Source organism: Protopterus annectens, chromosome 2.part2 (genome assembly GCF_019279795.1).
Source record: "Protopterus annectens isolate FY-2018-M chromosome 2.part2, PAN1.0, whole genome shotgun sequence".
NCBI lineage: Eukaryota > Metazoa > Chordata > Ceratodontiformes > Protopteridae > Protopterus > Protopterus annectens.
The window spans coordinates 575,646,886-575,659,385 of NC_056730.1; the positions used below are offsets into that span (position 1 = coordinate 575,646,886).

At 39.9% G+C, this 12,500-nt stretch overlaps 1 protein-coding gene across 2 annotated transcripts in view; it reads left to right on the top strand.

The window, feature by feature from the left end:
• RPS6KL1 (ribosomal protein S6 kinase like 1) overlaps nt 1-12,500 on the top strand; it is a 491,164-nt gene that overhangs the window by 157,593 nt on the left and 321,071 nt on the right. For both annotated transcript variants that reach the window (XM_044064031.1, XM_044064032.1), the window contains exon 4: nt 9,302-9,426. In XM_044064031.1, coding sequence (XP_043919966.1) covers nt 9,302-9,426 — 125 coding nt within the window. The remainder of the gene's footprint in view (nt 1-9,301; nt 9,427-12,500) is intronic.

The window sequence follows — 12,500 nt, forward strand, 5'->3', positions numbered from 1 at the left end:
AGTGGCAAGGGTAGTGTATGACAGTATGACAGAAAAATGTCAAAGACGCTGAAATGTAAGGTGTACAAAACAGTGGTGTGACCAGTCCTACTGTATGGTACAGAACCGTGGATAGTGAAGGGAGAGCAGAAGAGGAAGTTAGAGATGATGAAGATAAAGTGCCTGGTAGGATGCAGACTGTTGGACCAATGAAGAAATGAGGACATCAGAGCAGAATCCAAAGTATCTCCAATTGCAAAAAACGTCAAATGGAACAGTTTATGGTAGTTTGGGAATAGGTGCAGGAAAGCATTAGGCAATCTGGTAAAGAAGATTTGGGAGAGACAGGAAGAACAGAAAAGGAAACAAGGATTCCCAAGAGAGAGGTGGATAGACTGTGCGAGAGAAGACGTGGGATAGCAAGGCATAGAGTGGCACTGTATAGAGAATGGGAGAATGGAAGTTGTTGTTGATCCTCACGATAAGGATGATGATTGATGAATTAACCAGCATGTTTTGGGAGGTGACTGGAAAGCGGAATAATGGAAATAAGACATGGAGACAACGTGCAGCCCACACATTGACCAAGATTAAATCCTGTACCCTGAAACTGTAAGCATTACTTTAACCAGTGAACAATTGTGTTGCTGAAAGAGTACACTTTAGGCTTTTCTACATTTACTCACAGGGTGCCAGTGTTTTGTACAGCTGGATCAGAGGATGCCGCTGTGGTACGGCGGTAGCATTGTTACCTCACAGCAAGAGGTTCTCCCATTCGTTTCTCGGCTTGGCTTGGGAGTGCCTTCTGTGTGGAGTCTGCATGTCCTCCCTGTGGTTGGGTAGCGCTCGAAAGACATGCGTGCGTAAATGGCCATGCCTTCGTTGAAGGTTGGGCGTCGAGCTGGCACCTCGGCGTTTTGTAAAAAAATCTACTGCCAATCATTAGCAGACCGGAGTTCCGCTGTGGCGACCCCTTACCGGGAAAAAGCCGAAAGAAGACCAATTTTGGATCAGAGGCTTCAAGTGAAACCTACAAAAGAGAGGCAGTTCTGAATATTTTTCACCATGTGTTTATTTTCATTTTGTTTTCTGCCTGAATTGCTGATAGAATTTTAAATGAGGACTTTATTGTGACAGATAGAAAGCAAAATGAAAGTCAAGGGTTGCATTAATACCAGCTTTTAATTAAAAGAAATCAGTAGGACATTATAAAAGAATTAAAAAGCATCATTACAGGGAAATTATCAGGCACAAAGGCAGAGTTTTTTTTTTTACAAATCCATTAGTGGTATAAATGCCTGTAAAGTAAACAGAAATACTGCATACAGGAGTGGAATTACATTTCTTTCTTCTTATTCTTAAACTCTAACACTAATATAAATGTAATTAATTGTAAGTGCATAGTCAAGGACTACGTGCAAAGACTGAATATTATTGTGTTTATGTAAGAGGAAAAAAATGGAAACTGTACTGACCAAGTTAGGATGAGAGAGCAGTTCCCACACCTGAGACCATACAAGCAAAGGTAAGTCACAGTTAAAAAGGTTAATCAGTAAGAATGTGATTTGTTTGAACTGGGTCATGAACCCATAGCTAAGAGGGAATAGGAACCCTTTTTAAATTACATGTTAATACATGGCTGTCCAGTTTTTAGGATGCAGTGTCTAAAACATCAACAGCAGGATCTCATATTTACATTTGTTACATTCTTCTATGTGCAAGATTATAAACCATCTTGCCTCATTCTAACTTCACATCTACCTTTTAGAGTAAGCTATTTGCTATATAGAATGTTCAGTGACTGATTATGCCTGGAGGCACCAGATTTTAGTACCACCAGACTCGGGTCAGCATTTTATAGCCTATGTGTACTTATTCCATGAGTACTTGCAGCTCGGAGAACACATTGAGATGTGAAGATTCATTGTGATGATATAGCACAAGGGGGCATTGCGCTATAAAAGCTAAGTGTAAGAGAGCATTTAATTAAAGCATAATCAATAATCTTTCACAGCAGGCAAATAATACATGCCACCCTAATCTGTCCACTTCCAGTTTACATGCTAAATACCATAAGCTGCAGATTCAAGCTAAGCACTAGTTTAATACTGTTGTGTTTCTATCACACGTCTTCATGAGAATTGCCTTGTGACGCCCATATATCATTGTTTTAACCCTTCTGTCTGTTCAGGATGATTGAATCAGTAATCTGCCACCCATTCTGTAAAGTAATACTTCCTTGTATTTGCTGTCAATGAGTCAATAACAGTGACAATCATTCTAGCATAAATTGCCCAGTCTTGATCCTCTCCACAAAGTTAACCAGGGGATTAGCACTGAAGGGGAGAGCAGAAACAGACAGCTTAGACATTAGAAAGTCAGTATTTTATGCATTTAGTGTGGAAAGAACAATAGAAGCTGCGGTGGTACAGTGGTAACATTGTTGCCTCACAGTAAGAAGTCCTCCTGTTCAATTCTGGCTGGAGTGCCTTCTGTGTGGAGTCTGCATGTCTTCTCTGCAGTCGAGTGACCTCCGAAAGACATGCGTGAATGGGTGAGCCTTTGCTGAAGGTTGGGTATCAGGCTGGCAACTCGGCACCTTAAAAATCTGCTGCCAATCATTACTGGATTGGAGTTCTGCTGTGGTGACCCCTAACCGGGAAAAGCTGAAAAAACAAACAAGGTGTGGAAAGAACAATGAAAACTGTCTGTTGTACATTTGCTGTTTATTCTCACAAATGCAGTGTCATACTCTGGTAACAAAGAAATAAAACCCATCACAAAAGAAAACAAGTCAGATAAATGGAATATATGAAATTTATATCCAGCATCTAGACCCAACATATTACACACACACACACTCAAATGTACACACACATGCATGTGTGCATCTGCCCACATGTGCGTGCGCGCACACATACATACACAGACATATCTCTATGGGTGTCTACATATAGGTGATATGGCAGCTAGGATTACTACCTCTCAGGGATTAGTTCCCAAGCTGTCTCTCTTCTGCGTGATTTCTTTGTGGAATTTGCATGCTGTGACATATATATTTTCTTACTGGGAAATCTGCACAAAATCTGCACAAAATTGTTTTGCAAGCACATATGTTATATCCTGTTGGGGATGACTTTACTGTTTATTGATAACATGTTTCATTCAAACGTTTCCCTCTTATTTTTCTAGTGTAATTAATACCCTTTTTACTGCATTCAGCTCAGATCAAACTGAGTTCATAGCTCTTAAACATTTTATAATAAAAATAAATAATTTCTGTACCTTATTTTGAGTAGAATTGTTTTTTGGCTAAGGCATTTTTTGAAAAAAGCCAATTAGTGGCTGTTTTTTGGTGTATGTCTTGCTAATTTTATTCTATGAAAGTTTTATTTTGCTGAATTTACCTATACATGTATTGGTACACATATAAACCTTAAGTAATAGAAAATAAAAATATATTTGCCAAGTATTCAACTCCATCAGCCTGTGCAGCCTTAATATCATATACACTAGATTTCCATGGAAGTGGCCAAAGTGGCTTTACAGCAAAGAGGAAGAAGTTTTTTTTTTCAAGGAAATAGAAGGAAGTGAAGACCGATGTGGTAATCTGGTAGAAAGGCTGTGGCTGAAAGACTGTTTGGACCAGCTCACTTATGTAGTTGACAAACAATTAAACACAGATAAATAAATATATAAAGGGTAAAAGGCTGCTTTGGGAAAAGACCGTTTTCCCAATTAGTGTACCAGACAATTCACCAATAAATATTTGTCTTCAGCAATACGCATAGCATAACCTTAACGCCATCCTTAGGGTCACATAGCATAACATTAGCACCATTTATTTATTTATTTATTTATTTATTTATTTATTTATTTATTTATTTATTTTACATTTGTTGACCGGGCTAGTCTAACTGGATATATGTCCATTTTCAGTAGAGGCCCGGGGAGAAAAGCTCCAGGACAATAACAAATAAAAAGTAAAATAGTATAGAATAAAATAAAGTTTACATAGAAAAAAAAATACTGATATACATTTTAGTACACACTGGTTAGTAATTATTTACAAAAATATAAAACACACTGGTAAATAACTAATTACAAAATATCGAAGACAATGGTTAAACAAAAATACTATTTACAAAATTATAGGATACGACATTTATAAAGAGTCAATCATAGTAGCTTACAAGTAAACAGTTCTACTTACAAATAAAATAAGAACAGTGGTGTCAAAGAGGAAAGTAGAGGGACAATTAGTAGAGTTAATCAGCTAGTCAGGGTTGTTGCAAGGGAATAGCCATTTTGGTCTGAGGAATATTTTCAGTTTTTTGTTTGAAGAGGGTAGAGAAGGAAGAGAAGTTAGTACAGTAGGTAGAAGGGTCCAGTTTTTCCCAGTAGTGTTCGAGAATATCATAAGGGTCACATAGCATAACGTTAACGCCACCCTAAGGGTCACATAGCATAACCTTAGCATCATCCTAAGGGTCACATAAAATAACCTTAGCGCCAATCCTTAGGGTCACATAGCATAAACTTAGCGTCATCCTAAGAGTCACATAGCATAACCATAGCACCATCCTAAGGGTCACATAGCATAACCTTAGAGCCATCCTAAGAGTCACATAGCATAACCTTAGCACCATCTAATGGTCACATAGCATACCCTTAGGACCATCCTAAGGGTCACATATCCTACCCTTAGCATCATCCTAAGGGTCACATAGCATAACCTTAGTGCCATCCTAACAGTCACATAGCATAACCTTAGTACCATCCTAAGGGTCACATAGCATACCCTTAGCACCGTCCTAAGGGTCACATAGTATAACCTTAGTGCGATCCTAAGGGTCATATAGCATAATCTTAGCGCCATTTTAAAGGTCACATAGCATAACCTTAGCACCATCCCAAGGGTCACATAGCATAACCTTAGCACCATCCTAAGGGTCACATGGCATAACCTTAGCACCACACTAAGGGTCACATAGCATAACCTTAACGCCATCCTTAGGGTCACATAGCATAACCTTAGCATCATCCTAAGGGTCATATAGCATAACTGTAGCGCCATCCTAAGGGTCATATAGTATAACCTTAGCATCATCCTAAGGGTCACATAAAATAACCTTAGCACCATCCTAAGGGTCACATAGCATAACCTTAGCACCATCCCAAGGGTCACATAGCATAACCATAGCACCATCCTAAGGGTCACATGGCATAACCTTAGCACCACACTAAGGGTCACATAGCATAACCTTAACGCCATCCTTAGGGTCACATAGCATAACCTTAGCATCATCCTAAGGGTCATATAGCATAACTGTAATGCCATCCTAAGGGTCATATAGTATAACCTTAGCATCATCCTAAGGGTCACATAAAATAACCTTAGCACCATCCTAAGGGTCACATAGCATAACCTTAGCACCATCCTAAGGGTCACATAGCATAACCTTAGCGTCAATGTATAGGGTCACATAGCATAAACTTAGTGCCATCCTAAGAGTCACATAGCATAACCATAGCACCATCCTAAGGGTCACACAGCATAACCTTAGTGCCATCCTAAGAGTCACATAGCATAACCTTAGCACCATCCTAAGGGTCAAATAGCATAACCTTAGCACCATTCTAAGAGTTACATAGCATAACCTTAGCGCCATCCTAAGGGTCACATAGCATAACCTTAGCACCGTCCTAAGGGTCACATAGTATACCCTTAGTACCGTCCTAAGGGTCACATGGCATAACCTTAGTGCGATCCTAAGGGTCATATAGCATAACCTTAGCGCCATCTTAAAGGTCACATAGAATAACCTTAGCACCATCCTAAGGGTCACATAGCATAACCTTAGCACCATCCTAAGGGTCACATAGCATACCCTTAGCACCATTCTAAGGGACACATAGCATAACCTTAGCGTGATCCTAAGGGTCACATAGCATAACCTTAGCGCCATCCTAAGGGTCTCATAGCATAACATTAATGCAATCCTAAGGGTCACATAGCATAACCTTAGCACCATCCTAAGGGTCAAATAGTATACCCTTAGCACCATCCTAAGGGTCACATGGCATAACCTTAGTGCAATCCTAAGGGTCACATAGCATAACCTTAGCGCCATTTTAAAGGTCACATAGAATAACCTTAGCACCATCCTAAGGGTCACATAGCATAACCTTAGCGCCATCCTAAGGGTCACATAGCATACCCTTAGCACCATCCTAAGGGTCACATGGCATAACCTTAGTGCGATCCTAAGGGTCACATAGCATAACCTTAGCACCATTTTAAAGGTCACATAGAATAACCTTGGCACCATCCTAAGGGTCACATAGCATAACCTTAGCGCCATCCTAAGGGTCACGTAGCATACCCTTAGCACCATCCTAAAGGTCGCATAGCATAACCTTTGCGTGATCCTAAGGGTCACATAGCATAACCTTAGTGCCATCCTAAGGGTCACATAGTATAACCTTAACACAATCCTAAGGGTCACATAGCATAGTCTTAGCACCATCCTAAGGGTCACATAGCATAACCTTAGCTCCATCCTAAGGTTCACATAGCATAACCTTAGAGCCATCCTAAAGGTCACATAGCATAACCTTAGCACCATCCTAAGGGTCACATAGCATAATATTAGCACCATCCTAAGGGTCACATAGCATAACCTTAGTGCCATCCTTAGGGTCACATAGCAGAACCTCAGTGCCATCCTAAGGGTTACATAGCATAACCTTAGCACCATCCTAAGGGTCACATTGTATAACCTTAGCAACATGCTAAGGGTCACATAGCATAACCTTAGGGGCATCTGAAGGGACACATAGCATAACCTTAGCACCATCCTAAGGGTCACATAGCATAAGCTTAGCACCATCCTAACGGTCACATAGCATACCCTTAGCACCATCCTAAGGGTAACATAGCATAACTTTAGTGCAATCCTAAGGATCACATAGAATAAACTTAGCGCCATCCTAAAGGTCACATAGCATAACCTTAGCACCATCCTAAGGGTCACATAGCATAACCTTAGTGCCATCCTTAGGGTCACATAGCAGAACCTCAGTGCCATCCTAAGGGTTACATAGCATAACCTTAGCACCATCCTAAGGGTCACATAGTATAACCTTAGCAACATGCTAAGGGTCACATAGCATAACCTTAGGGGCATCCGAAGGGACACATAGCATAACCTTAGCACCATCCTAAGGGTCACATAGCATAACCTTAGCACCATCCTAAGGGTCACATAGCATACCCTTAGCACCATCCTAAGGGTAACATAGCATAACTTTAGTGCAATCCTAAGGATCACATAGAATAAACTTAGCGCCATCCTAAAGGTCACATAGCATAACCTTAGCACCATCCTAAAAGTCACATAGCATAACCTTAGCACCATCCTAAGGGTCACATAGCATACTCTTAGCACCATCCTAAGGGTCACATAGCATAACCTTAGCACCATCCTAAGGGTCACATAGCATACCCTTAGCACTATCCTAAGGGTCACATAGCATAACCTTAGTGCGATCCTAAGGGTCACATAGCATAACCTTAGCAACCTTCTAAAGGTCACATAGCATAACCTTAGCACCATCCTAAGGGTCACATACCATAACCTTAGCACCATCCTAAGAGTCACATAGTATACCCTTAGCACCATCCTAAGGGTCACATAACATAACCTTAGTGTGATCCTAAGGGTCACATAGCATAACCTTAGCGCCATCCTAAGGGTCACATAGCATAACCTTAGCACCATCCTAAGGGTCACATAGCATAACCTTAGCACCATCCAAAGGGTCACATATCATAATCTTAACACCATCCTAAGGGTCACACAGCATAACCTTAGCACCATCCTAAGGGTCACATAGTATAACCTTAGCGCCATCCTTAGGGTCACATAGCATAACCTTAGCACCATCCTAAGGGTCAGAATCTATTTGTTCCTTTGCTTATGTGTTTGATTGCAGTGTGTGTGGTTCATTTGTTTTTTTAATCAGAACCTATAGTCCATCTGCTTAACACCAAAGGTTGTCCTATTGAGCTGAATCATGAAACATGAAACTTTGCCATCCACATGAATTAAAATAAATTTCTAAGGAGGCTTTTAGACTGTGCAGTAGCATCACATATCACAAATTTCCCATCATCCATCTTACAGTCCCAAGAGAAATATTTTAGTTGTAACCCCATCCAACAACTCCCATGGTGACTCTTATTGAAACTTTGTGACTTAACAGTGGAACTCTATACCTACCTCATTTCAATAAATTACAATTCCCCTAACCTCTTCAAATTTGAAATCAAAGCCTATCTAATCAATACACAAATATTCCTCTGTTTAGAACCCCCATGATGGAAAAATAGGCATTCATGTTCCCACTATCACATTCAACTTTACTTAACACACCAAAGTAACCTTCTGCTATGCTCCTGTTTGTATGCGATACTTAGAAATACTCTGCCTTCTAAACTGTAATAGCCTACCTCATTCTTCACTTTGCTCTCCCGTATCTAACCATGTTACAATTATAAACTTTAATATAACCTAAGCAATTAAGGAGAACTCCTTCTTTCATAGTCTGTCTCTCTCCTCTCTGTTCAACTCATACTGTCATTCATTCGCGAAAACTCAGTTAGATGATTAGTAGATACGATGTATAGAGGCTCAACGAATAGGCATTCACTGATTTCTGATTCAACAAAGTGATGACTCATCTTTTGAATGTGGGAGGAAGCCAGAGCACCCAAAGGAAATCCACACGAACATAGGGAGAACATACAGACTCCACACAGAAGGCACCCCAGCTGGAAATCGAAGTGGGGAACCTCTTGTTGTGATGTGACAACACTATCCGCTGCATCACTGTGCTGCCAAAATGAGAGATATTATCCTTTCACTTCTAGAAATCTGTTGTGATCACTCATATGCGAGTGCAACTTTTAGCAAGTGAGATCAAGAGCTAAAATATGTGGAGGTCTCAAAACATGAAGATATTGTAGGTGCTTAGTGTGTCTGGTATAAAAAAATTGCAACAGATACTTGTATGTTCAATAGCATTATGAACAAGTACTTTAGTTAAATTGCCAACTATAACAGTAATATTTTTCCACAATTTCTACTTTTTAAGTACATTTATCACTGTGTATGTGCAATTTTAGTTTTGGTTTCATGTGTCTACAGCTTGTAAATATGTGCCCACACAGCAAACTGTGTCTGAAAATAAATACTTTTTTTGCCATGCTTTACCATTTTATCTTCTTCCGGGAAATGAATGTTATTCTTTTTTTCAGTTGACTCCAACGGCGAAAGAAGAGAAGCAGTAAAACGCAAGATCACGCAGTACTTGAAGCGGGCGGAAGACATCTTTAATTGTCACCTACAGAAGGGTATAGGGAGTTCGGCATGCCAGTCAGAGGTAGGGAAGGAATTCTGAACCATGTTTCTGCTCTTTGTTGAAACTAATGAATCCTGATTACATACAGCTGGTCCAATGTGTTTAGGTGGTGGGGTTTTTGTTGGAACAGTTTGGAGAGGGGTGCATCATTTATGGGGTTTAGCTTCTTGCACCCCTACTGCAATTAACATGTACAGTGAGATTTTACAAGATTTTACCATGTGTTGCATTTGGCAGCCCAGGACAGCAAAGGGTGGTATTTTAAAGTGTATATCAGGCTAGCATTCCCAGCTCTGTGGTGCTGATTGATGAAACCCTGACTCCAACCCAGGCGTCCAGAATTCGACTAGCAGTTTTAGAGAGGGGGGCTGTAAGAGCTGCGCTTATGCTGGCCTATCCATCCTGGAAGGAACAAGATGGTGGTGAATTTTTCAAATCGCCTGGAAATCATACTGATATGTTCCTTTTGCTAAATATGTTTATACCAAGACTATGATTTTTGCATAATGTCTGATATCAGTAACAACTCCTGATGAAGGGTTCATGCTAACTGGAAAGCGTAGGCAATTGCAAAACATGTGTTAGTCCAATAAAAGTATTACATTATATCAGTGTTGCAGTGTCTTTATGTTTTCTTCCACTCCTGTAATTTACTAAGTTTATGCACTTCACTGAGGACTGGTATCTTTCCATTTATCTGAAAGGGTAATTAGTGACCTTTGTTCTCAGAAGCCCTTTTTGGATGTATTCAATCTGGCTAATTAGTACCCTGTCTTAACCATTTCTTTTTGGAAAATGTATCAATAAAGTTCTCTACATACAGATGTAGTCAGTTTACTATCAAAATGTTGAATGTCACAACAAAATCTATTCAATTGGTTGAATTTTCTTGTTGAATTTGGTAATGTCAGTTGCAGAGAATGTCAGAAATCATCACCTCAACGTCCGCATTCAAAATTATTCAAAATATAACAAGGTGACGTCAGACCCTCAGGCTGTTGTTGTGAAGCTGTCGTGGGAATTGTAATAAAAAAGCACAGGTTTTTACTGTTTTGCAGGGAGGCAAGCCCCCCTGCACCTCCACAACCACTGCATAGTATGTATACCTACTGCGAGATCGCACTACAGTAAGGAAAAGGATACATTTCCCGATCTCCACTGTAGTGCGATCTCCAATCAGAATGTCAGCCTCATATTAGAGAATGAACACTAATATTTGCTAATGTAGATTCGAACATTTTCAGATTGGAATTATGAAAACTGGGACAAACGCATTCAACCATCGCAGTTTTGCATAAGTGCCTTTCCACATTTTGATAATAAACCGATGTAGTCATATCCTTCTTCTTGCGACCTCCCTGATATATGTCCATTTGGTTTAACATTCAGTACAGCACTGATGTTGCCCTCTCATGAGCAAATAATAGCCTCTTGGTGTTGAAGGATGAAGTGCATTATCCAGTTTTGACTTCTCAGCTTCATTTGTCACTAAAATTATATTGTCTGAATCAGAGTGACCTCTGTGGAGTTCATGAGGTTCACCTCTTCCCTATCACATCACTCACATAAAGTTATCTGACTGTTCATTTTTCTGTCACTTCAGGACAGAATGCTACACGATTTGACATTTGTCATTTTTTTTTATTCCTAGTGAATTTGCTACTGTTAATTATTAAGCTGAGGATATTCATCTATGCCTCTGTTATTTTTCAGGAGCAGGTGTGTGATTTTATCACTCTAGCCGACTGTATGAAGAATATCTGTCTTGGATAGATTTTGGACACCTAAAGTTTAACGAACCATCTAAGACTGCAATGATCTTGCTGCAGACGGCTAAGCATCCTGGGTGTATATTACAAAATCAAAAACCCGTTACTGCGAATACCACAACACCGACACACATAGCCCGAACCGCAAATATGCCAAACCCCCTAAACCGTGAAATTTAAGATCTCGAATCATCATAGTCGGCCAACATCACCGCGCACTACATACTACGTACACAAACATAATAAATAAAACACATACATACACTAACCAAACCCTACTTCTAACCCTACACTAAACCTTACATACATTACTATCTATGCACTTACCTTAACCCGCACCCTAGCCCTAAGGTCCGTAACTATCGCACACTTACCCTACAAACATATACCCAAATAAAACAAATAATCCACATAATACACTTAACAAAACCTTACTTCTAACCCTACACTAAATGTTACATACATTACCTATCTATGCACTTAAACCCACACCCTAACCCTAAGGTCCATAACTATCGCACACTTACCTTACGGAGTAATACCGCAGATGGGCCAACCATGACAGTTCGACATTTCATTTTTTGCATTTTTCGACGTTCGCTGTTACCGTAGTTCGTGCAATAGGTGTCACTCAATTACGATTCGCTCGAACAAATCTTTGGTCTTCTAATATAGAACCAAGCATCCTTCATTCATGCCTCTTTCTACTCCTTGCATATCTTACGGTAGTAATAGATTGGCGTGCATGCCTTATGTGTGAAATCTTGGAGTAATGCTCGCGGACTTGCTAACACTGAGGAACCAGGTGTCTGCACTTTTCAAGTCATCCTATTACCACTTAAAAGTATCACCTGGATTAAACACTTACAGATCATCGCGGGGGGGGCTGCTGGTCATTCCCAGAGTGTGGGGGAAGATGATTATCTGATATGTTTTCCATGGAATTGAACACTTTCCCTGATGTGGGCATTTGATACTGAGGCCTCATTTAGGGAAGGTTCCCTAAATACTACATTGTAGAAGAGCAAATGTATTTTCACTTTAAAAGATATGTGTAAGACTGAAATGTGCATGCTTTTTCACACACTGGAAAATCAGTTTACAAATTGTACTTTTAAGCAGTTAAGTCTTTGAGAAGGTAACCATTTCAGAGCATTTTTGTATGTTTCTGAAACAGTAATATCAACGTCCTTGCTTTCTCCTGCTTGTTCGTTTTACTTTAATGGCATGGAATTTTTCTCAGAAGAATGCATAACGCCAACATTCTCTTCAGTCATATATTGGTAGAATGAATCAAATTAGTGGAATCTGGAACCCAGAAGTGCG